The sequence below is a fragment of the Schistocerca piceifrons genome, chromosome 3 (assembly GCF_021461385.2).
Source record: "Schistocerca piceifrons isolate TAMUIC-IGC-003096 chromosome 3, iqSchPice1.1, whole genome shotgun sequence".
NCBI classification, from domain to species: Eukaryota; Metazoa; Arthropoda; class Insecta; order Orthoptera; family Acrididae; genus Schistocerca; species Schistocerca piceifrons.
Genome location: NC_060140.1, coordinates 682,043,149 through 682,068,824, shown reverse-complemented (window position 1 = coordinate 682,068,824; position 25,676 = coordinate 682,043,149). Strand labels below are relative to the sequence as shown.

General features: G+C 38.7%; 1 protein-coding gene across 1 annotated transcript in view; it reads right to left on the bottom strand.

The window, feature by feature from the left end:
* LOC124788960 overlaps positions 1-25,676 on the bottom strand; it is a 400,179-nt gene that overhangs the window by 93,939 nt on the left and 280,564 nt on the right. Inside the window, exon 10 of the mRNA XM_047256249.1 lies at positions 1,892-2,078. Coding sequence (XP_047112205.1) covers positions 1,892-2,078 — 187 coding nt within the window. The remainder of the gene's footprint in view (positions 1-1,891; positions 2,079-25,676) is intronic.

The window sequence follows — 25,676 nt, the reverse complement described above, 5'->3', positions numbered from 1 at the left end:
GTGATATATAGTTGATGGTTTCTATCTGATTCACTTTTGCATATCACTGAACCTAAGTTATTATGAACTGGCAGATTATAGTTACATCAATTCTAGTATAATGTTCCTAGCCGTATTACAGCTGATAATCTGTGGCTGAAATTTGCATTATGGCAAGAGCAATCGGTACAGTTTCAATCACTTTATCCAGTTGTGATTAACAAAACTGTTTATTTCTAATGTGTCACAGCTTCCAGTACTGTCACTTCAGTATTGAACAACATTTATGAAACACATTTGTGACACATTTGGTAGTTATACAATGTTGTAAGTATTTTAAAAGTACAATCATTTGTGCAGTCTTTTTTAATAACTAGTGCTTCTCCTTTGAATCTTGGAAAGTATGTTCCACAGTGGAACTGATATTTACATCTGCACTTCATCTGACTGTTTGTGCTAGTGATACTTCACACAATGGCTGCTATCACAATAACAGGGGGTTTCATTTTAGTTGTTTCGTGTAAGACCATGGCTTTAGTATAAACAGCTTATCATCAACTGTGACAGGCTGTGAGATGCTGTTAATGGCTTTTTCATAATTCTCACACTTCCACACACACAACAGCAACAGACAGCTATATTCAAGAGGTCCCTGATAAAACTTGTAGAATATAGGATCAGATGGTATCATCACATGACATCGCATAACTGAGATAAATTTCAGCTAGTGTCCTACTCCTAACTCACTGTATCATGTTATTGATTTTCATGAATTTTTTTAATTTTGACATGAAAGTTTTCTGAGTATACTGCATCATACTGTTAAAAACTAAAATGGAGAAACAAAAGTTTCAGGTATGGTTACAGAGGCCTTCTAGGTCTATTAGTCAGTACACACAGAAGAAGGCCACCACAACTACGGCCAAAACATTGGTTTCTCCAGCACACATTTTTACATTATGACATGATAAGATGCTCAGAAGACTTTTATGCCAACTGACTCTGTTCACAGAAGTCTACACAGTTTATATCATTTAATTTTGTCTCTGACATTCCATTTACTTATTGCAGAACCTCAGAACCTATAGTATCGATGATAGTAAGCAGACTGTTTTAATCTTGTCTTCTGCATTCTTGTCTTAATGCTGTGTTCATTTGGATGTGTGAAATACATTAGATTATCTTGCTGTATTTACTTTCACAGCTTGAAAAGAGACCAAAGGTCTCACAGTGTAATGGTATGGTATGATACGCAGTATACTGAGTGATGTGGCATATGGAATCCTAAAGTCATTCAAATCTATATTCACTTCCATTTCTTTCTGTCAGCAGATATGATGATGACCTTTAGAAAATAAAAATTCACACAAAATTGATTATATTACATGTAAACTTACTGTTATAGTTCTAGGGATTTCATTTTGTGGGGATTTCATTTTGATTTCCAGCTGCAGCCTGTAGATTATTTGTTGTATAGTGGAATAAATAACTCCTTTTCACAGTGAACACAGAAACTTTAGTAGTAATGCATTGGTTACTGACTGCATAATGAAACTAGGACAAAATGTTTGACATTATTTTTAAAGCTGACTCAGCACTGAAATATATGTTGCTGCTCAAGAGTGATATAGTAATGCATTGGTTGCTGACTGCATATTGAAACTAGGACAAAATATTTGACATTATTTTTAAAGCTGACTCAGCACTGAAAATATATTTTGCTGCTCAAGAACGATTGTATATACTGTTCTTCATTGAAAATTCTGAAGAACCTCGTAACTTCTCAGTGCCATTGTTAAATGAACTACTGTTTGTATTATAAAAGAAACTGATGAGGACAACAAACTGATTATCAGAACACATTTTTATTGAGTAGGAATGTTGATCAGAAATTTTCATCTAAAGTTCCCACCTCTCTCTGAGACGTTGCTCCATCTCTAGTGCTATTCGAAGACGTGCATCAGACTGGGAAAGTTCTTCTTGCAAGTTCTGCACTTCTGCTTTCAATAGCAGTATTTCCCTTCCCCTTTGTCTTGTCTCCAGATCAACAGCAGACACTGAGTCAGTGCATGCCACAGTTCCACCAGAAGACGAAGAGGCTGAACAGGGAGAAGTAACAGTAGGTAAAATGGTGAAAACAGTAAATCAAATTCAGATGGTAGTAGTGTTTTATGTTTATGTTAGGTATGACAAATAGTACAGGAGTTACACTGTATTAAGTAAAATATGAATATTCCTGATGCACTAGTTTATAATATACAATACTGGACATGTAAATAAAATAGAGTTTTTCACAGATTTTAGTTGCAAATTGTTCATTTACACTGATTGTTCATCTTGTGGCATCTGCAGAAAAATTAATGACAGTTGGAGTTGTACACTATAAACAACAAATCTTTACAGCTGCTGACTTTTCAGCTGTTTGCAATGCATATTGGAATATTATAAGCAACAAGATGTTACATTGATCTACCTTCTTCAATGTATTTCTATATAATGAAATTGAAAAGAACCTGAAACTTTAGTCTTTTCAGCTTCTTTTATTGAATAGTGGCTAATTCTATTTTCAGTTGTAACACAAGAAAGTAAAAAACTATTTTGTTAATAAACTACAACATGAGTCTAAATACAAAACACCTATTGCACCATTCAAATTGGCATCTGTCACCTGAGGTCAAGCAAACAGAAAGCTGTCAGTGCATTCTGGTGCAAAGGGCCATGCTGACATGATGAAAGGCTCCACCCTGGTATTAAAGCGAGAATGGTTACTATAGGTCCAACCCCCATTGTTGGTGACAGGGCTGGAATACTGTTGAAACAGCACCCAGGATATGTAAGCAATGTTCCAGTTCCATGTCCAGCCTAGCACATCCTCATTAACATTGACTATTGCTGCTATGATGCGAGCTCACAGTTCCTGCAGGTCCTGCTTAAAGAAAATAGCGTAATGGGGTTCCACAGGACCTGAGTGTCTGATCTGGTCTGTACCAACTATTCCATACCCTGTACCAAATACTGGGAGGGGAGGGGGGCAGATAATAATTAACATGGGAAAATAAGAATAAAAATAGCTTAAGGTGTGAGTGAACATAATGCCACTAACTGCGCCTCTCTACCTATTCCCATTTCTGAAATGTATGTAACTAAAGCTGTAAAAATCTTTTTGAAACATCCTGTACCTGTATAGGAGAGCATCTAAGCCTGCTTGCCAGACTAAAATGAAGGAACTGCCTACAGGCTGATCCCCATTTAATAACTGTAATTAAGGTTTGTTACAGTCAATTTATTTCCAATCAATCAAATTTTCCCAGACATAAAAAAAGATCCAGGTTTACCCCTCACGGTTGCATAAAACTCCCTCCAGTGCACCTCTGGATTTGCTCAAAACTAGGACCAATCTGGTTATGCCAGGATGTATCACAGCCCTAAGTGGCAGTGCAAAGGGGAGAGTAGTGGTTCCCTTAAGGAATACGAAGAAGAAAGGAACCCTGACTTGTTTAAGCAACAGTTTGCACTTTGTTTTATAAAAAATGTGTGACAGTGCCCACAAATTAAAATATCAGATGAATCTAGCCTGTGAACACTCATTCAGTCATTTATTTGTGTAGGAGGTGAATATTTTGTACAGACATTTTGTCACCGACTACATAGGTACAAATTATACCCATGTACACAATGCTATTTCATTTCACAGTCTGTGAAAAGTAGCATTTGTTATATTTCACTGGTATGAAGAAGTAATACTCACATTCACATATTGGTACCTCAATTTCACAGTGAGGCCTATCTCAAGGCAGCATTGTAAATAGTCTGTAATAGTGTAACCAAGTTTTCACCTCTCCAGCATCCTGGAAGTGACAATTGGACTTGCCTCACTACTGGTGCATTCAATTCTTAGCATAAACAATAGATTGTTTTGGTGCCATTAAATAGTTACTGCACTCTGTTATCGTTTTGTCATCAGTAATAGTGTAGTTCCGATATTTGCAGCAGCTTTTAGTTCAGGTTTTAATTTGTGTCTATTAACAGTGTGTTCATATTATAGTGAATGCACTTTGTGTTTGCACTTGGATCAATATGCCTAAACGCTCATTTGCTTGTGAATTTTACAGAAAAACTGAAAGAGATGATGTGGTCTGTATGATCTATAAAAAAGAAATACATTTTCATGTTTTATTTGATAATCTAATGGACCACTTGAAAAGAAAGCACCATCAGTTCTTAAACATTGTGTCTCTTGATAATACGTCAGAAGATACAATACGAACTCAACTCACCCCATCCTCTGCTGGCACCATGTCTAGTCTGTCTCTGCTCTGGCTCCATAATGTGTACCCTCTTTTCCTCTGTTGACACTGCTATACTCACAGGTATAGCAGATATGTCAAGTATGCAACCTGATTAAGAAGCAGTATGACTGAAATAACAGAAGTAAACCAACCCTCTAATCACCCCAGTACAGCAGTGCAACAAGCGGCAAGAAAAATACCAAGGCAGGTGACTATCTAGTAGTAAATTAAATAAATTGTTGACCAGCTCATTGAGACTGTGACTGTGGTTTACCACCCATTTCCAAATGTATAGAACTAGTTAAGACACTAGAACTGGGGTATTCCTTGCCTTTCAAGAACACCCTGACAAACAAACTGTTACATGACTGTTGTCTTGAAAGTGGGGAAGTTATTGGAAATATACTAGCTGAAACCAAGTGTGTTGCACTGATTGTGGACACATGAACCAATGCAAGTACATAAGGCTTTTTCACATTGACAGCACATTTCACAGAGCAGTACAAGTGGTAGTCTGCTGCTCTGGCCACTGTGCAATTCACTGATTGCACACTTCTGAAAATATTACCAAGAGAACTAAAATAATTGTTTATGAATGGGGAATGGTGACATAGTGTTTTCTCTTGTCAATAACAATGTATGTGTTATGGTGAATGTAGCAAGAAAAATGAAAGTTGCTCATTTAGGATGTGCTGCTTACATACTTAATTTAGTAGCGTCTGATGTGTTCAACCATCCTGAATCAGCAGCACTGAGCTTCTTGAGGCAAAAATGTCACAAAATCTTCAGGTTTTTGAAGGCAGTATGGTAGCCACTATAAAACTGGTAGACTGCCAAGTTCACCTGGCAAAAAACCACAGTTGAAACTGAAACAGGAGATGCCCAGTAGGTGGAACTCCACACATTCCTTATGATGCAATGCCTATTGGTGGTCAAAGACACCCTCATAATCACATTGTCATATGTTAACTGTGAAGTTATGACAGCAGACGAATGGGGCATTGTGGAAGACTGCCTTCCTCTACTGGAACCTCTGTTCAAGTTAAAAATAACTGTCTGGGGAACAGTTCACAACAGCCTCCATTGTACTCCAATTACTTCAAGGATGCCAAAGGGCAGTGACAGAGGCAACCCCAAATGACAAAGGTAGGCACCACTTTGAGAAAACATCTACTGGAGCCCTTGTAAAAAAAAAAAAAAAAAAAATGTTGCTTTATGAATAAGACAGCACTGGAATCTGTGCCAAAACAACTATTCTGGACCCTCAGTTCGAAAAGTGTGGTTTTGGAGATGCTGAAAGTGCTGATAACATCATGAGTAAGCTCATAGCAAAGATTAACCAAACTCCAAACAGTGTCAAAGTTGAGGTTGATGGTTTGGTGACTCTGGTAGGAGATCATGAAACACAAATTAACAAGAAGAAAATCTGAATCTTTTTCATGTAATACAGAAACAAAAATGAGTTAGCATTAGGGGAACTTAGAAATGTGCAAGAGAACAAATGGCTCTACTTGTCAAAAAAGCTTCTAAAATGTAGGAGAAACCTGATCCACTGAATTTTTGGAATAAGTACCACAAGTCCATGCCATCTTTGTCTGATGCTGCCTTAAAGTATTTGGGTGTTCCAGCCACTTCAACCCCATGGAGCAAGTTTTTTTGCAGGCCAGACACATTAGTACTGAGAGATGGAACTAGCTGATGTAGAAGGACATGGACAAGATGGTGTTTTTAAATGCTAATCAGGAGTATACTGTTAAATAAACAGTCTGCAGTATCACTATCTGACAACTATGGTTTTGTTAAAATTGTTAAGACTTCTCTTGTAACTGAAATGTGTTTAAATACAGTGATGCTGGTGTCCAGTATAGAATAGGTAAGTCACATGATCTAGCTGAGTTTGATCGAGGCCAAATTGTGATGAGCCGGAGGCTCAGCATGAGCATTTTGGAAACCTAATGACCTGTCAGCTGTTCGAGGAGTGCTGTGGTGAATATCTTCAACACAAGGTGAAACTTAGGTGAAACAACATCCAGACATTGCAGGGTTGAGTGACCCCCACCCCATTTCAGATGTTGGACATCATAGGGTGGGCAGACTGATAAAACAGCACAGACAGTGAAATGTGGTGGAACTAACATCAGACTTTAATGCTGGACAGAGTGAATCATTGATGTTATAGCTGTGGGATACTACGTTTTTTCATTTTGTGAAGTGCACAAATTTACATTTCTGAACATGGAGAGCACAAGTTTCGAATCTCTTCACCACTCTGAAATCTATCAAGAGCTTACTGAATATTTACACAGATTCTTTCAGATAATACTTCAGTATAGATACCTACTAAAAAGTCCTCAATCCAGTCAGAAATTTCACTTGATACCCAATATGATCATACTTTTGACAATAAGTGTCGGAGTGGAACTGAGTCAAATTCTTTTTGGAAATTAAGAAATATTGCATTGACCTGATTTACTTGATCCAAAGCTTTCAGTATGTCATGTGAGAAAAGTGCAAGTTTGGTTTCACATGATCGATTTTTTCAAAATCAATGTTGGTTGACATGGAGGAGATCAGTCTGTTAAGATACCTCATTATGTTTGAGCTCAGAATATGTTCTAAGCTTCTACAACAAATTGATGCCAAGGAGGTCTGAGGAGGAGGTCAACATCTAGGAAGGTGGCTTGTTGGGTTGAGTAGGACTAGGTGAAGCAAATGGGGGAGAAATTGTTGAAGTTCTGGAGGAATGTGGATAGGATGTCCTCACCTTCTATCCAGATAGCAAAGATGTCATCAATGAATCTGAACCAGTGAGGGGTTTATGATCCTGGGTTTTTAGGAAGTATTCGTCTAGATGGCCCATGAATAGGTTAGCATGGGATGGTGCCATGGCGGGTGCCCATAGCCATATCCTGGATCTGTTTGTAGGTTGTGTTGTTGTTGTCTTCAGTCCTGAGACTGGTTTGATGCAGTTCTCCATGCTACTCTATCCTGTGCAAGCTTCTTCATCTCCCAGTACTTACTGCAACCAACATACTTCTGAATCTGCTTAGTGTATTCATCTCTTGGTCTCCCTCTACGATTTTTACACTCCACGCTGCCCTCCAATGCTAAATTTGTGATCCCTTGATGCCTCAGAACATGTCCTACCAACCGGTCCCTTCTTCTTGTCAAGTTGTGCCACAAACTCCTCTTCTCCCCAATTCTATTCAATATCTCCTAATTAGTTATGTGATCTACCCATCTAATCTTCAGCATTCTTCTGTAGCACCACATTTCGAAAGCTTCTATTCTCTTCTTGTCCAAACTATTTATCGTCCATGTTTCACTTCCATACATGGCTACACTCCATACAAATACTTTCAGAAACGACTTCCTGATACTTAAATCTATACTCGATGTTAACAAATTTCTCTTCTTCAGAAACACTTTCCTTGCCATTGTCAGTCTAAATTTTATATCCTCTCTACTTTGACCATCATCAGTTATTTTGCTCCCCAAATAGCAAAACTCCTTTACTACTTTAAGTGTTTCATTTCCTAATCTAATTCCCTCAGCATCACCCGACTTAATTCGACTACATTCCATTATCCTCGTTTTGCTTTTGTTGATGTTCATCTTATATCCTCCTTTCAAGACACTGTCCATTCTGTTCAACTGCTCTTCCAAGTCCTTTGCTGTCTCTGACAGAATTACAATGTCATCGGCGAACCTCAACGATTTTATTTCTTCTCCGTGGACTTTAATACCTACTCCGAATTTTTCTTTTGTTTCCTTTACTGCTTGCTCAATATACAGATTGAATAACATCGGGGACAGGCTACAACCTTGTCTCACTCCCTTCCCAACTGCTGCTTCCCTTTCATGCCCCTCGACTCTTATAACTGCCATCTGTTTTGTAGGTAATGCCTTCAAAGGAGAAGTAATTGTGGGTGATGATATAGTTGGTCACTGTGACTAGGAAGGAGGTTGTTTGTTTGGAACCCATAAGGCATCTGGAAAGGTAGTGTTCAATAGCAGTAAGGCCATGGGCATAAGGAATGTTAGTGTACAGGGAGATGGCATCAACAGTGACAAGCAGGGTACCATGTGGTAAAGGGACAGGAACTGTGGAGAGTCGGTGGAGGAAATGGTTGGTATCTTTTATATAGGAGGACAGGTTCTGGGTAATAGGTTGAAGGTGTTGGTCTATGAGTGCAGAGATTCTCTCAGTTGGGGCACAATAACTGGCCACAATGGGTCGTCCTGGATGGTTCGGTTTATGGACTTTAGGAAGCATGTAGAAGGTGTGGGTGTGGGGAGTGGTATGGGTAAGTAGAGAGATGGACTCTGGGGAGACGTTCTGGGATGGGCCTAAGGATTTGAGTAGTGACTGGAGATCCTGCTGGACTACTGGAATGGGGTCACTGTGCCAAGATTTGTAGGTAGAAGTATCTGACAGCTGACAGAGTCCTTCTGCCAGGTAATCCTTGTGGTTCAAAACAACGGGGGTGGAGCCCTTGTCTGCAGGTAGGATTATAAGGTCAGGATCAGTTTTTAGATGGTGGACTATGGTTCTTTCTGTGGATGTAAGGTTAGTTTGCATGTTGAGGGATTTGGGGAATGATGGTGAGGCAAGGTTCGAGGGTGAGAAATTGTGGAAAGTTAACAGGGGGTGGTTTGGAGGCAGTGGAGGGGGACCACAGTTGGATAGAGGAGTGAACTGAGTTAGGCAAGGTTCAATATTGGATTTTGGTTGAGTCTGGTGACGAAAACATGTTTCCGCTGTAGGGCCAGGAGAAGGAGAGAAGGTCTTTAACAAGTCCTGCATGATCGAATTTGGGAGTGGGGCAAAAGGTGAGGCCTTTGGAAAGGACTGACATTTCTGTGGGACTAAGGCTTCTGGAGGAAAGGTTCATGACTGTGTTGTGGGTCTGTTTAGGTTCTGGGTTCTGTGTGGTGGTGGAAGGGAGTTTCAGAGGGTGGGGTAAGTGTAGTAGGTGTGCGAGACAGGGTTTGTCAGCTATGAGGGGATGCGTAGAAGGTTTGGAGGTTGTTGTAGAGGTGGTAGACAGTGGTACTCTGAGGCGGGAATAGGAAGTGAGTAGGATGGAGAGCTTTTTGAGGTGGTGTTGTGCATGTTGCTCAAGTTCCTGCAGGGCAAGAGTTTTGATGTGTGTTATGGGTTCCAGGAATTTGGGATTACATAGCAGGAGAATTTTGTGGATGGAGAGAAGGTACTGCAAGGAAGATTGGGCATGGTTGATATGGTTTTGCAAGACTGTGTTGGTGAGGGCTAATGTTTGGCGGAATCTGAACAGGTGGAGATCATTGTGGAAGAACCAGAGATGGGTAATTTGATGGTAAGGCCATTGGGGGGAATTTCATGAGCCAAGCAACAATGCAGGAACAGTGTGCGGGTTAACAGAGTCAGTGGCTGATTAATGGAATGGTCTATTCATTATCTGGAAACAGTTGTATCTTGTTTAGTGTACTTTTTCCTGCTTGTTTGTCTTGTTAGTGTTGTGAGTTGGTGAGTTGAGTGTTTGATATGTGTTGCTACCAATATACCTCAGATGGTGGTTTTACTGTGAATAATTGTGTTGGTTCAGGATAGGCGTAACAGAAACTGAGTAACACTGTGTAAACCATAGGAGTGAATGTTTTTTTTTTTAATGCTATCTGAATTGAGCCAGACTGCCACTGGAGCATGTGAGGTACAATTATTTATAGGAGGGACATTAGCAGAAAGATGCCTCCAGGACATCATGGCACAGAAGAACTACAATCAGAATGTGGATCCATACTAGATACATTCCATATACAATCCGGTAGTGGTTATCATTAATTGTTATGAGTAGGTATGACCTACGGATTCAGAGCAGTTAGAGCTAGGAAGGAGTTTTATACTAGCAAATGGTATTATATCTTGTATCAGGATCAAATTTTCATCTCCCAGCTGCCATAACACATACTACGACAGGGGCGGGCTAACATTGCACGCGGCACATGAGCGCACAGCGCTGCATGTGTGATGCTCACGTGCAATCATTAACTGGGGCAGTGGTGACAGCCGGAAGGTTGCGGCAGTGTAGTACCAGGCTAAGCTGCAGACATTGATGCGAAGCGACCGCTACATAGTGAACGTTGTATTTCAATAACCAGAAAATGCAGAGTGAATCAAGGAAACAGAGAAGTGTATATTTGCTGTCCTTTACAAAGGAATGGGGGAATCATTTTTTCTTTGAGCAAAAACGTGAAAATTCGAAATGTTTAATATGTGGCAGTATTCTTGCTGGTCAGCAGAAGTTTAGTATTGAACGCCACTATAATAAATTTCACAAAGACGAGTACAATTTATTGTGGGATTCTGAGTGGATGGGGAAATTGACTGAGTTTAAGAAGAGTGATCTGATGATGCTAGGTGAATCTGATGTAAGTTCCTGTTGTCACTAGAGATTTGCTACTTTCTTTCGCCATGTCTCTCATCTAACTGATTTAACATTTTATGGACCACTGTTTTCAGTTTTTCAGGACGACAACAATATTAGCCCAGCAGTACGTGCAAGCTATAAGATTGCACTTAATATAGCGAGATCTGGAAAACCATTTGCTGAAGGTAAGTTTATAAAGGAGTGCATCAATGATGCTGTCAATTTAGTTTGCCCATTGAATGCAAATCAGTTCTGAGCTATCACTCTTTCTCGGCAGACTGTAAGTCATCGTATAAGTGCCATGGCAGGTGACGTTTACCATCAATTAAGGAGTGCAGTGCAGGAGTTTATTGCATTTTCCATTGCACTTGATGAGTCCGCAGATATTTCAGACACCGCACAATTAATGATTTATGTCCACAGCGTGGACACTGCTCTCCACATAACAGAGGATTTTTTAAATATGATATCTTTAAAAAGCACGACCACCAGCGCGGACATCCTAAATGCCTTTGAAGAAGCTGTCGAGTCAGTTGGCTTAAACTGGGAATGATTGGTGTCAGTGATAACTGTCGGAGCACCTGCAATGAAAGAGGAACAAATGGTATTTGTTGGAACAATAGCTCTCATCAGGGAACGCAGTGTGCTTCCATACTCTGTATATTGTGTGAGAACAGAATTGCAAAGAATATGTTTCCATACTTAGTGCAATAAAAGAGGAATTTCTCAAGCAATTTGGGAATATATAATATTTATCCCAAGCTTTTGAATGTTTCTTGAGACCATCTGCTGTTTCTGTAGATGATATTCATCCCAATATGCAAATGGAATTAATAGATCTACAGTGTAATTCTCGTCTGAGAGAAAAATTCCTTTTGGAAAGGCATGTAATAGTCTTTTATCATGACTTTCCACAGCAAGAGTTTCCTCGTCTCCATCGTGAAGCCATGAAGATAATGTCAATGTTTGGCTCGACATACATTTGTGAGAGATTTTTTTCTGTTATAAAAATTAATAAGTTTCAGTTAAGAGCAAACATCAGTGATGAAAATTTAAATTACTGTTTGCATTTGCCTGTATGTAGAAATTTTGTTCCAGACATTAAAAGTATTGTAAACTCCACCTGTGGTAATTAAATAAAATGTATTGTAGGTAATATGTACTCTTTCAAACCATGATTTCTTTCAAGAATTACTACTAACCTTATTCCTTTATTCAATAAAGCAAGCTAGGAAACAAAATGCATTACAGACGAAGGAGCAGAGAGACAGTATGATGGGGAGGAGAGAGAAGTGGGTAGCCAGCTTGCCCCTGTGTGCATCCAGAACACCTGTTAACCGCACACGTGCAGTATTCCTGGCTGCCCCTGTACTATAATATTAAACATAACATAACATAACGTACTGGCCTGAGAGATCTTTAGATATCCTACCTGCTGAAAACTTGACATACCTAAATGGTATCTTGCAACTCAATCTCCATAACTTACTGGATGAGCTAACAGCAGCGCAGAAGGGACATACTAGTGCAGAGTAAATGCATCAGCATGTGCAACAATGTTGTAGTGTCACTAACACAGAGTTGTGGTAATGAGTGCTTCAACCTCAGGTTTCATCTTGATTTTGACTTCCATCTTTGCAGCTTGTATCAGTTGATGGTGTAAAACTGTCTACCCTCCTGAACTCCTGTACACCAAGTACTGACTGAGAGGCTCACCCTTGGCAAATAATTAGTGAGTAAGAATACAAGCCATTGGACATTGTAATTCAGTCTGGAATGGCAAAAGAGAAACCTGAATAAAAATGTACCTAAATTTAAAATTGCAAAGTAATTTCCAGAAATAATGCCAGCCTGCAATCCAGGACCATACCTTCTAAAGAGGGGAGATGTGCTGTGCAAATGCCTTTCAAAATGCCATCTGTAACCAGCAGCCAAGTGAACAGAAAGCTGTCAATTTATTTTGATGCAAGAAGCTGTAGAGAGGCTGAGTTGATATGATGAAAGACTCAGCCTTGGCACTAAAGCAAGACAGTTAGCACACATCCAGTCCCCACTGCTGCTGCCAGAGTTTCAATGCTGTCGACAAAGCATAATATGAGGGACAGAACATCACAAAGGTGTCACATAATAGACCCTGACTGAGCACCGCACTGTGCTACTTCTGGGCTTAAGCAATTAGAAATGATGTCCTGTCACAATAGTACTGAGTTGAGCAATCATAAGTACCACCCGTTCCAGCAATGCAGATTCTGTCATTGATTCCAGCCAGCTCTGAGAGGTACTCTGTGACAGTTATCAACCTGACAAACATCAACCAGCCTACAGCTGTTAGACACTGCTTCTGGTAGCTGCAGGTGTATGTGCTACACCTTGTCCTGATGCTGCAGGGAGCTAAACTGATTCCTTCCAGCCAGATGCCATCAGTCATCTGCTGGCTGACTTCAGTTGACCTCAGGGTGCCTACCGAGGGTGTTCAGGGTTTGGACCGCACCTGACTTGCTGCTGAACCACAACCTGCCTACACGCAAGCACTCTGCTATTGTAGAATTGCACCCACAGTCCACTACCACTGCATATTATGTTGAAGTCCTGGGTTCCTGGGCATGGCATGCCTTTACCCTCTGCTGCCATTTGACACAATCAATACTGGGCTGGCTGTGCTGATCTGGCATCTTATGTTCCACTGCCTGGGGACACAGTTATAACACAAGGCCATGCTGTCGTCACATCCTACTGAGCAGGGCTACTACAGCTGCTGCTTCACACCACCTTGTTTTGCTGGTTGCAGCACTGCTGCCTGATCCAATAAGCACCACTGGGCACTGACCACACCAAGTTGACACCCTTGACTGATGTACTGATTGAGATGAATAAATACACTATTTTTTCCTGAGTGCTTCTATGACTCTATGACAGCTGATCACTTGGTTCATCATAACTTCTGCCCTACCAAACACCCTGCACCAGAATTGGGGCCTATAATGAGGCCTTTAACACTCAAATCATCCTGAAATCACTATACATCCAAGAAAGAAAATATCATCAGTTGAAAAATATCATAGTACTCTTTCTGCACCTTTCTATTACTGTTGTTGTTGAGAGGCATTTTAATTGAATTTCTACTTTTTATGTAAATTTAATTGTTAATGAAAGAGGAAGATAAGGAGCTGATAATAAAGGCTTTGAAATTACCAAAAAGTAAAAATAAATAAAAAAATAAAAAATAAAAAAAAAATAAAAAAATAAAAATGCTGGATTCACTTTTATAATTCACTAATAAACCTATAAATAAAACACAGAGCAATCAGAATTTCAACAGACACATAAACAGAAAGGAAGTAAGTTTACAGCCAACTGGCACTTGAGTTACACTATTTAGTGTTTTCCTTGTTTAGATTATTTGGGATGGAGTATTCCCTAAGAGAGAGAATGATTGGGGAAGAAATCAGCCTAATTATGTTGAAAGCAGCTAGTCACTGTTTATACATCTGGATGTGACATGCCTAATTGAAATCTTCCCAGTTTTCAAGGTGCATTTCGAACAGAATTCTCAAGCGTTCGACTGCTGTCTCCACCATCGTCATCAGGAATAAAGCTACTGACTGCTGGGGCTGGCACAGTGTTCTGCTTATACAGGTGTGGCACCAGTATCTGGAATATTCCAGGGGAGGGCTGAAGTGATGGATGTGCAGGAAGAATTTTCAGGAAGAACCATCAGACCACTAAGGTGCAGTGGTTAGCACACTGGACTCACATTTGGGAGGATGGCGGTTCAAACCCATGTCCGGCTGTTCTGATTTAGGTTTTCCGTGATTTCCCTAAAATGCTTCAGACAAATGGCAGGATGGTTCCTTTGAAAGGGCACAGCTGACTTCCTTCCCCATCCCTTGCTAATCCAATGGGACTGATGACCTTGTCGTTTGGTCCTCTCCCCTGCATCAACCAACCAACCAACTTGCCACATCAGTGCAAAACAGAGGATATGACCATTTATGAAGTTGATCTTAATGCCAGAAACCTACTTAATTTTCATCTGTTTCTGCCATCAATATTATCATCATTTGATTGGGATTAAGTAGACATAGTAACTGCATGCTAGCTTGTGCAAGAAAACATCTAAGCAATGGAGTTCGACCGCTTAATCCATGGTCAAGGAGACATGGAATCCAATAAGGCCACAGGACAGTGGTTAATCTTCCCATCCAAGAATTATTCAGTGGTTCTGTTGCAGTGGAAAGATGAGGTCTTAATTTTTTCCAGCATTGTGATGCTTACAGACACTGGGTATTGTTGGTGAAACAGAGCAGGGATTCACAGTTACAGTTTAAGCCGCAACCTCACAAAAGCTCATATTAGGTCATGTCAAAAAACCATAATGAACTTTTAGCACTGAAAGTAGACATTAATTGTGACACACTGAATGAAGCTCAGTGTGTGAAATTTTTTGGGATCCAGTTGGATAACAAGTTAAAATGAAGTCAACAGAAAGATAAACTAATCAAAATGCTCAGTTTAGCATGTTATGCCCTTAGATGAAGCATCTGTCATTTTGTTGACCTAATGAGCAGAATGTCTGCTTAATTTGCATAGTTTCACTCCATGGTGTCTAATGAGATTAGCTTCTGGAGCAGTGCACAAAAAGTAAATAAAGTATTTATCAGCAGAAGCAAGCAGCAAGAAAACTGCTTAAAGTAGGTAACCACACATCTTGCAGAAGCCTACTTAAGGATCTTTGAATTGTTACCTTCACTTACTCCTTAATAGTTTTTGGTCCCAATAATAATAATCCATTTCAGCTGAACTATGATTTGCAACACACAAAATAATTTTCATACAGACTTTGCCTTCTTTTCTAGGGTTCAGTTTGGAGTTATGTACTCAGGCAGAAAGATATTCAGGAATCTCCTGCCTAACATTGGGAATCCCTACAGATTCAGAAGAAAATTAAAAACATACCCCATTGACCTATCATTTTACAAACTATCTGAATATCTAGATTCTGGGATTGAAAAATTCAGTTACATATGTGGCAACTAGTACCATTTTTGTAGAAATGTATTGTAAACAAGACTCAGTCTTTGAAAAAAAACATTGTATTCAGCCAGTACTAGGCTATAAAGAGCAGGTAAACAGAGCTATATACACTACAACTGAGGAAGCAATATGTTCTTTCCAAAGGAGCATGTTTCTTAATATGTTACTCAATTAAATTTAGATGGCTAATAGTAGTATAATGATAGTTTGTTGTTAATACTAAACTCAGATTACATTTCTATGATGTCTTTGTCTTATGTTAACACACTGATGGAAAAAAATTGCAACACCAGGAAGTTGGTAGGTGTGTTTCTACATCTGAAAGATGATGTCTATTAGTAACACACAAGCCGCCTAAGAGAGGCACTACTAGTGCTTTATGAGGACGCAAATCAAGTTCGCCTTAAATACATGTTGTAACAATCTTGAGAATTTGTTACCTTTGAGATTGGACATGGTGAGATGATGTTAGTCAAAAATATCTTGAAGGCAACAAAGATACCATTATCAACACATCACTGAGTCTGAATGAGGTCGTGTAATAGGGCTACAAGAAGTTGGATGTACTTTTTGCATTATTTCAGAAAGGTTTGGCAAAAATGTAGCCACTGTACATGACTGCTGTTGGCCGTGTTCACAAGACAACCGGGCTTCAGATGGTCACGTGGCACTACTGAGAGGGAAGACCATCACGTCTGGGATTTGGTACCACAGTGACACAACAACTTGTTACTAATTGATTACTTCAAGGACAGCCCTAAGCCAGACACCCTGTAGCATGCCTTCTACTAACCCCAAACTATTGCCATTTGCGACTTCAGTGGTGTCAAGTGAGAGGTTGTTGGAGAGCAGGGTGGAGATTTGTTGTGTTTTCTGAGGAGAGTTGGTTCTGCCTTGGTGCCAGTGATTGTGTTGGTTAGAAGGTCAGTCGAGGGCCTACAACCAACCTGTCTGTGTGCTAGACACACTGAACCTACACCTGGAGTTATGGTCTGGTGGGTGATTTCATATGACAACAGGAGCACTCTCAAGATTATCCCACACACCCAGACTGCAAAATTGTATGTTAACTGGTGCTTCAACCTGTTGTGGTGCTATTCGTGAACAGCATTCCAGGTGGTGTTTTCCAACAGGATAACACTTCCCCACATATCGCTTATATAACCCAACATGCTCTACAGAGTGCGGACATGTTGTCTTGGCATGATTAATCACCAGACCTGAATCCAAATAAGCACATATGACATGTCATCAGATGACAACTCCAGCATCATCCACAACCAGCATTAATCATCCCTGTATTGACTCACCAACTGCAACAGGCATGGAACTGTATCCTAAAAGCTGACATCCAGTACCAGTACAACACCATGCATGTACATTTGCATATTTGCATTTGACATTCAGACAGTTACACCAGTTATTAATGTACCAGCATTTCACATTTGCAATGGCTTATCTCTTGCTTACATTAACCTACGATCTTGCAACATTAATTACTTAAATATGCTACCTAGGCAAATGTATTCCCAAAATTTCATTACTTCCCATTAATTAGTTTTTGGTGTTGTGATTTTTTTGTTTTTATGTTAGTGTATATACCTTGACTTGATCCACATTCTTGAAGGTTCTCTTTTTATTGGGAACTATGGAACACAATGAATTAATGTAGTGCACAAGGCCTCTCTTGCATGATATAGTGGATGATATAAAGCTAATTACCAGCTGTGCGCTATTGAAAGTGAAGCCACTGAAATCTAATATTAGCCAGGAGGAATGACAGGTCTTATGCTCATTATATGAGAGTGATGACTTGGCAGTCTTAATGGCCAGTAAATAAAATGTTACTGTGGTCCTTAACACTGAAGACTACTGCCAGAAGATGCAACAGTTAGAAGAGAATGACACATACCTGAAACTTAGTCATGAACCATTGTAGTCCATCTTCAGAAAGACAGGAAAGTTCTTAAATGTTGTGAAGTGGTGAAGAAATTGATACACATGCCACCAGATCTCCCAGGCTGCATGAATTGCCAAAATAGCACAAGGAAGGGGTCACTCTTAGGCCCATAGTTAATGCTGTTCACCTACTTACAGACAGGCATAACATGTGGTAAGGTCATTGACACCCAAAGTAGAACTCTGTGAACACCATGGTATTATTTTGCAGACATTTATCAAGACACTCAAGAAAATGAATTGGCTAAAACTGCGTAACAGTTAGCATGGATGTTGTGTTACATTTTATGAGGGTGCCTAGAGAAAACACAGAGGATCTTTTGGCAAAACAGTTTCCACTTGGAATGTTCAAACTGTTCCACCATACCCAAATGACAATATACTTTCTATACTGTATTCAATATTATGGGATAATGGATGGTACTGAGATAAGATCCCCACAGTCAGCAGCTGTAACAAACTTTTTCACGGAGGTTTCTGAGGAACCAGCTCTGAACATTGTGTTGTTGTACCTTTCTTGCTTCCTGTTTATAGTGATGACAACTTCTTGACATGGCCTCATGGTGGAAGTGCATTATAGTAGCTGACCAATGTCATGACAGGTGCCAATCACAACATTTAAGTTACTGTTAAGGAGGTGTTGCTAGGCCATCGCTCAGAACATATACCGTTACATTTAATGAAAATTGATATTTTAATGATAAAACCGAGTAAAGTAACATATGTGTAAGAGTTGCCAAACATTTATGTAAACAATTTTTTTGAAAGTGAAGAATAGAAATATCTTGTTTTTGGAAAAGGAGGTGAACTTCATTGTCGTCGCCGTCTATCAATCGACAGAATTGTAAGTGTACAACGTTCACTAAAATACAGGAAAAGAAATGCATTATCTATAGTTTTCATTCAATAAGTAACAACCTCTCATAATTTCTTAATTACAGTAATTGGATTATGTTCTTGTACAATAGTATGGTGCTGATCTCCACTGACCAATTTTGATGTAGCAGGACATGTAGTTTGAAGGAAGTTTGTGTGCCAAGCAATCTCCTTTTCTCATGAAAAGCAGATTGCCATTTTATCTTATTTACTTCCAACAGTGGTCCCTTAGGTATGAAAAGCTATGAAAACGTGGGCTCAAAGCTATACACAATATGGCCAAGTAGCCAACAGAGTCGTATTTTAAAACTTAAAGAACAACAACTTCCTCCAAATTGTAATACGTCACCAACTGGTGCAGAAGTTGATAATTCAAGGAGGCAGCAACCAAAATTCAGGTACCAGTTATGAGTTAAAGTAAAAATCTCTATCAAAAATCAATCTCTCTCTCTCTCTCTCTCTCTCTCCAAACACATATATAAATATTCATATTATTAAGATAAAAGTCATTTTATAGGAAGAACCTGTGTATATGTATATTGAGAAGTGGTGAAGTGTGTTTGAAGTTCTCTAAGGCCATACATACCATGCTAATGAATATTACAGTAGTCAGTTCAGTAGTTCAGTTGAAGAAGCAATCACAGAAATCAGACAGACAAATATAGATACGAGGAAGATAACAGCAAAGAAAACTCGGGTGACAGGAAAAATAATCCAGTTGTTCAATAAACGAAGGAAATGTGAGGGGGTACCCAGAAAAAACTGCATTTTTTTTAAAGCCAAATATTTTGCCTCTATTTTTAAATTGTATACAAAACAATCTTATCCCCTTCAAAATACTCTCAGTTACAACTAATACATTTGTCCCACCAGTGTTTCCAGTGTTTGAAACATTTTTTGTAATCATCTTTAGAAATAACTGACAGCTCTTGCCTCATTTTTTTCTTGAATTCTTCAATGTTGTCAGACTGGTATCCTTTTGTGCCCCTTTCATGGATGGAAACAAGAAAAATTCACACAGAAACAATGGCTGTGTGTGCAGGTGTGTTGTCATGGTGGAAGAACTAGTCTTCTGTCTGCCACAAAATGGGTCTCTTTTGATGAACACTGTAGTGCAATATTCTTAAAAATTCCAAATAAAAGGTTTGATTGACAGTGTGACCTGGGGGAACAAACTGAATGAACTATGCCCTTGGCATCAAAAAAGCAAATCAGCATTTTTTTGATGTTTGATTTGACTTGATGTCATTTTTTTAGATGGGGTCATGATGACACCTTCCATTGGCCTGACTGTTGCTTCGTAACCATAGCACCATGACTCATCACCAAAAAATCTGGATCAGTTTCAAGCTGTTGCTTTAAAGCACAAAATGTTTCAACTTGACGTTCCTTTTGATTGTCAGTCAGAACCCGAAGAACAAACTTGGCAGCTACCCTTTTCATTCCCACATCTTCCATTGAAATTTGCTGAACCAAGCTCTGAGATAACTCTCTAATCTCTAACAATTGATGAATTTTCTGTAGATGGTCTGTGAGCACAATCTCCGAATTTTTTCAATATTTTCATTGATTCAGGCAGTTGATGGATGTCTAGAATGAGGTTCATTATCAATCAATATGTCGCCATTTTTAAATTGAGCAAACCACTCATTCACTTGAGTTTTTCCCATAGCGTCATATTGTTAAGCTGTTTTCAACACTGAAACAGTTTCAGCAGTATTTCACAGCTGCACATTGTTCACTGAAACTTGCCGTCATAAAAAATGAAACAAGAACAAAACAGCACTAATAAAAACAATCACTGTAGATGAGCAGAACAAGCCAGGTCAGCATTGAGCTGGCAATGAGTTGTGCTATACATGCCTAGTGACAGGAATGCGTACTACACAAGCTCTGCCTATGGCAGCATTATTCCAGTTTTTTGGGTACCCCCTCACACAAAAACAATCAGAAAAAGGAAGGTATTCACCATTAAAAATCACTTATAATTGAAATCTGTAGGAGCTGCAACAAAGCTACAACAACATGGCTGCAGGACAAATGTTAAGAAATGAGAAAGGAAATGGCTGTCAGAAAGACAGATTCAGCATACAGAAAAGTTCAAATAATTTTCAGTGAAATTAAAAGCAGGAGTTTGATGATGTGACTGAAGAAGAAATAGAATCCATTATTAGAGACAGAGTTTGACAGAGTTCTGGAAGACTTGTGATCAAACAAGGCTGATGGTATGGATAACATTCCTTAGAACTGTTTAAAAGAATTGGGGAAGTGGCAACCAAACTATCATTTGAGCTAGTATGTGTAATCTATGAGACTACAGACATACATAAAACTCTTGGAAGACCATAACAATGAAAACAATCAATTATTGATAAAATTATTTAATTGATGATATGGTTATAATAGAGGGAAACATTCCACGTAGGAAATATATATCTAAAAACAAAGATGATGTGACTTACCAAATGAAAGTGCTGGCAGGTCGACAGACACACAAACAAACACAAACATACACGCAAAATCCACAGTGGATGGATATGTGTGTGTGTGCGCGCGAGTGTATACCCGTCCTTTTTTCCTTTTTTCGCCCCTAAGGTAAGTCTTTCCGCTCCCGGGATTGGAATGACTCCTTACCCTCTCCCTTAAAACCCACATCCTTTCGTCTTTCCCGCTCCTTCCCTCTTTCCTGATGAGGCAACAGTTTGTTGCGAAAGCTTGAATTTTGCGTGTATGTTTGTGTGTCTGTTGACCTGCCAGCACTTTCATTTGGTAAGTCACATCATCTTTGTTTTTAGATATAAATTATTTAATTGGATAGATAAAAAATCTACTCACCAAGCTGTGGCAGAACACACACATAAAAGACTGTTGTGATTGGCAAGCTCTTGGGGCCAGTGGCTCCATCTTCATGCAGAAGGGTTGAAGGCAAAGAAAGAAGGGTGAAGGAAAAGGACTGGAGAGGTCTAGGAAAAGGGGTAGATTTCGGGAAAGTCACTCAGAACCACAGGTCAGGGGAGACTTACTGTATGGGATGAGAAGAAAAGACTGACTGTCTAGTCCTATGAATGAAATATTCTTGGTTTTCAGGTTGTACCAAGACAAATAAAATTCTAGATCTTTTAACAGCTGTCTCCACTACTGTCATCAGGAGTAAAACAACTAATAGTTAGTAGAACTTTGTCTGATGTGATCTAGCTTGAAAACTGAGAAGATTTCATTCAAACATACTATCTGGAAATACTCTGAGGACACATCTGGGCATTGTAATACCACAACCCTTTGGTATCCTATATCCTTTTTCCAGTCTTATTCCCATTCTCCCAAAGAAGGCATATCTGTAACATCAATATGTTGCTTTGATTATGTATTTTCTGGTTATCTGGATTTGAATACACTGAAGATATTCTTTTGCAGCAAATTAATAATTTGAATTAATTTAAACTATTGCAGAGGAAGAGGATGCAGATGCAGAGGAAGAGGATATAGCAGAAGTTCCGAAGCACAAACCAACAGTAGGCCTACATGTCCACAGTGAAAGTACCCTGATACCAAGTAAGCCTAATCGTAAAAATGGTGCAGATTTAAGAAAGACTAAACCACTCACAATTTTCTATCAGAACATTGGCCTAAGAGGACTTAAAAATTCACTAGACCAGCTACTAATAAACATAATTGATATTGAAAGAGAAAAGCAACCAGATATACTATGCTTCACTGAACATCATGTCACTTGTGGCATTCAGATGTTGTGCTTAGACAGATTCAGTTTAACATCTCAATATTGCAGATCCAACATGGAGAGGGGCGGAACAGTGATTTATGTTAGAAATAATGTAGTATTTAGAATTCTTGATGTAAGCAAATTTTGTATTGAGCAGCACTTTGAAGTGTGTGGTATAGAACTGGCAACAAATAGTGTATTAGTAGTCATATTATCAATTTATAGAGCACCTGCAGGGAATCTTGGAATCTTTCTCAAACAGATTAAAGCAATGTTATCTAAATTGTACAGAAAAAACATTTCAGTCATACTACTAGGTGACTTTAATGTAAACTTCCTGAATGAAAGTTATGACAGAATGGAGCTGGAGCAACTAATGAGCTATTACAATCTAATGCAAGTAGTTGAATTTCCCACTAAGGTAACTGACCACTCCAGTACTCTAATTGATAATGTGTTTGTTGATAAGTCTAGGCACAGTAGCTTGACAGTCAGTCAAGTCCTAAATGGGCTGTCAGACCATGATGCTATACTTCTGACAATCCCCCATTTAAATCTTAACAGAAAACCAAAAGCTATCTGGGAAAATGTGAGACCAATAAATAAAGAAACAATGGAGACATACAGGCAGAAGCTACAGTTAGTAGACTGGTCTGAAGTATTCAACTCAGCAGATGTCAACACAAAATTTAATGTATTTATTAATTTAACATCAAATCCTTTTGAGGAGGTGTTTCCAAATAAAAGAGTCAGAGAAAATCAATGTAACCCTGCATTTAAGCCATGGATTACCCAGGGCATCAAAATTTCATGTAAAACAAAAAGAGAATTGTATGCCTCAGCCAGACAGTCTAACAATACTGCAGTGATAGGGCAATATAAAGTGTACTCTAAGATATTAAGGTAGGTGATCCAGAAATCTAAAAGTACGTATTAAAAAAGGAAATTGACAAAGCAAATAACAAAATGAAAACCATATGGAAATATGTTAAAAGCGAGACAGGGAAAAGCCTATCTGCCAAAGAAGTGATTAGCTTAAGAACTGGGAGCCTTTCGGTGGATGCTCCCGAAATGGTGGCTAATATCTTTAACAATCATTTCCTAACAGTCACCAACCAAATGGGATGACAGGGTTCTGTAAAGAAAGCTACAAAATACTTGCATAACACCTTAACTAACAAAATAGATGAGATGCATCTTCGAAAAACTACATGTGATGGAATTAGAAAAAATAATTATGTCTTTAAAATGTAAAAATTCTGCTGGAGTTGACAACATTTCCAGCAAGTTACTTAAATACTGTTGTAAAGAAATAAGTACAGTCCTCTGCCATATTAGTAATACATCACTGGAAGAAGGTGTTTTTCCCGACAGGCTAAAATATGGGCTTATACGACCAATTTACAAAAAGGGAGAAAAGACTGAGGCTACAAACTATCGACCAATTTCATTACTCTCAGTTTTCTCCAAGGTACTAGAGAAATTGATGCATAGCAGAATGGTTGAGCATCTTAGTAAATATAACATCCTCAGCAGTAGCCAGTTTGGCTTTCCGAAAGGGGTATCAACCGTGGATGCAATACATGCCTTTGGGATTGACAGTGTTATGGAAGCCATAAATGATAATATGATGATGGTTGGAATGTTTTGTGACCTGTCAAAAGCTTTTGACAGTGTAAGTCACCATATTCTCTTGAGTAAAGCCAAGACCCTAGGAATGGGTGGAACCGTAGGCACGTGGCTTGAATCCTATCTGTGTTGTAGAAAGCAGAAAGTAAGCATGGAAGGACTGCATGGTGGCCAGGTATCTTCAGAATGAGGCTCCATTAGTGCAGGAGCACCTCAAGGCTCAGTATTGGGCCCACTGCTCTTTCTAATGTTTATAAATGACTTATCACTATGTACAGAATATGGGAAAATACTCATGTTTGCTGATGACACCAATTTATCAGTTAATAATCTCTCAGGAAATGTGTCAAATAAGGCTGCAAATAAAGCTTTTGCAGATTTGACAAACTGGTTTGAAACCAATGGCCTTACAGTCAACCTAAAAAAGACAAATTACATTCATTTCTCTTCTAACACAAATGTTACTAATGAAATGAACCTAATTCTTGGGTCTGCATATAGATAGCAAAATGAAGTGGCACCACCATTTCAAGATCTGTGCAAAAGGCTAAGCTCAGCAACGTTTGCCTTAAATGTACTTTCAGACACTAGGGAAATGAGCACAATAAGAACTGCATATTTTGGCTATTTTCACCAACTTATGGCCTATGGTATAATATTTTGGGGAAATCAACCAATAGCAAAAACAGTGTTCCATGCACAGAAGCGAGCAATAAGAATTATGTGTGGAGTACATCCTAGGCACTCGTGCAGGGATCTGTTTAGATCTCTACAAATCCTTACAATACCTGCCCAATATATTTTTTCCCTGCTGTGCTGTGTTTCAAAAAATAGCAACTTATTCAAAATCAATAGCTCATACCACAGTTATAACACCCAAAGGAAACTGGATATCCATTATGAGCTAAAAACGAAAAGCATGGTCCAGAAGGGGGTTTTATACAGTGGCACCAAGATTTTTAATGCCCTCCCACCGCACTTTAAAGATCTGGTTGGAAACATGCCAAAGTTTAAAAAAAAACCTGAAGCAGTTCCTTTTAGATAATCTTTTTACAGTATTGATGAATTTCTTAGCAAAAATGCATAGAATCTCTTGTTTGTGCTTAAATCTTACTGTGTGACCTCTACAATTGATTAATCATACTCTGTAAGTACAGTGTAACTTAATACAATAACCAAATTTATGTATGTCTGTATATGACACTTGTATAACTTAAGAACAATACCAAAATTTATGTATGACTGTATATTCTTTCAGATGTCCTGTATCTCAACTAATATGTAAGGGTATATGCTAAACTTCACAGTTTCTTTAATCTAATGATAAGATCAATGTATATGTGCACAAAACAGTAATCTGTAAAAAACATTGACTCGTTCTATATCCCGGGATATGTTCCCATATGGATCTATGGAACACGAAATAAATAAATAAATAAATAAATAAATAAATAAATGTCCTGACAGTGTTTACATTGGACCTCACCAATATACAGAATGAAGGAAACATGCTGGGTTAAAAGCCGATGTACCATTACAATTTGTACTTCAGGCACATGGTAGGAATAAAATTGTTTTATAATTATGGAATAATTAACAATTAAACTCCCGATATTTCTAGTCATCGAAAGGCAGCTATTTTTATGTTTTCAAAGTTAAAAAAAATTGTATCCATAATATAAATATGACATGATAATTTTTCAGTCAGAATTAAGCATACTGTTTTAACTGGTGTTAGTTATTGCAGTTGTAACTACGACTATATAGAAATGAAAAGTT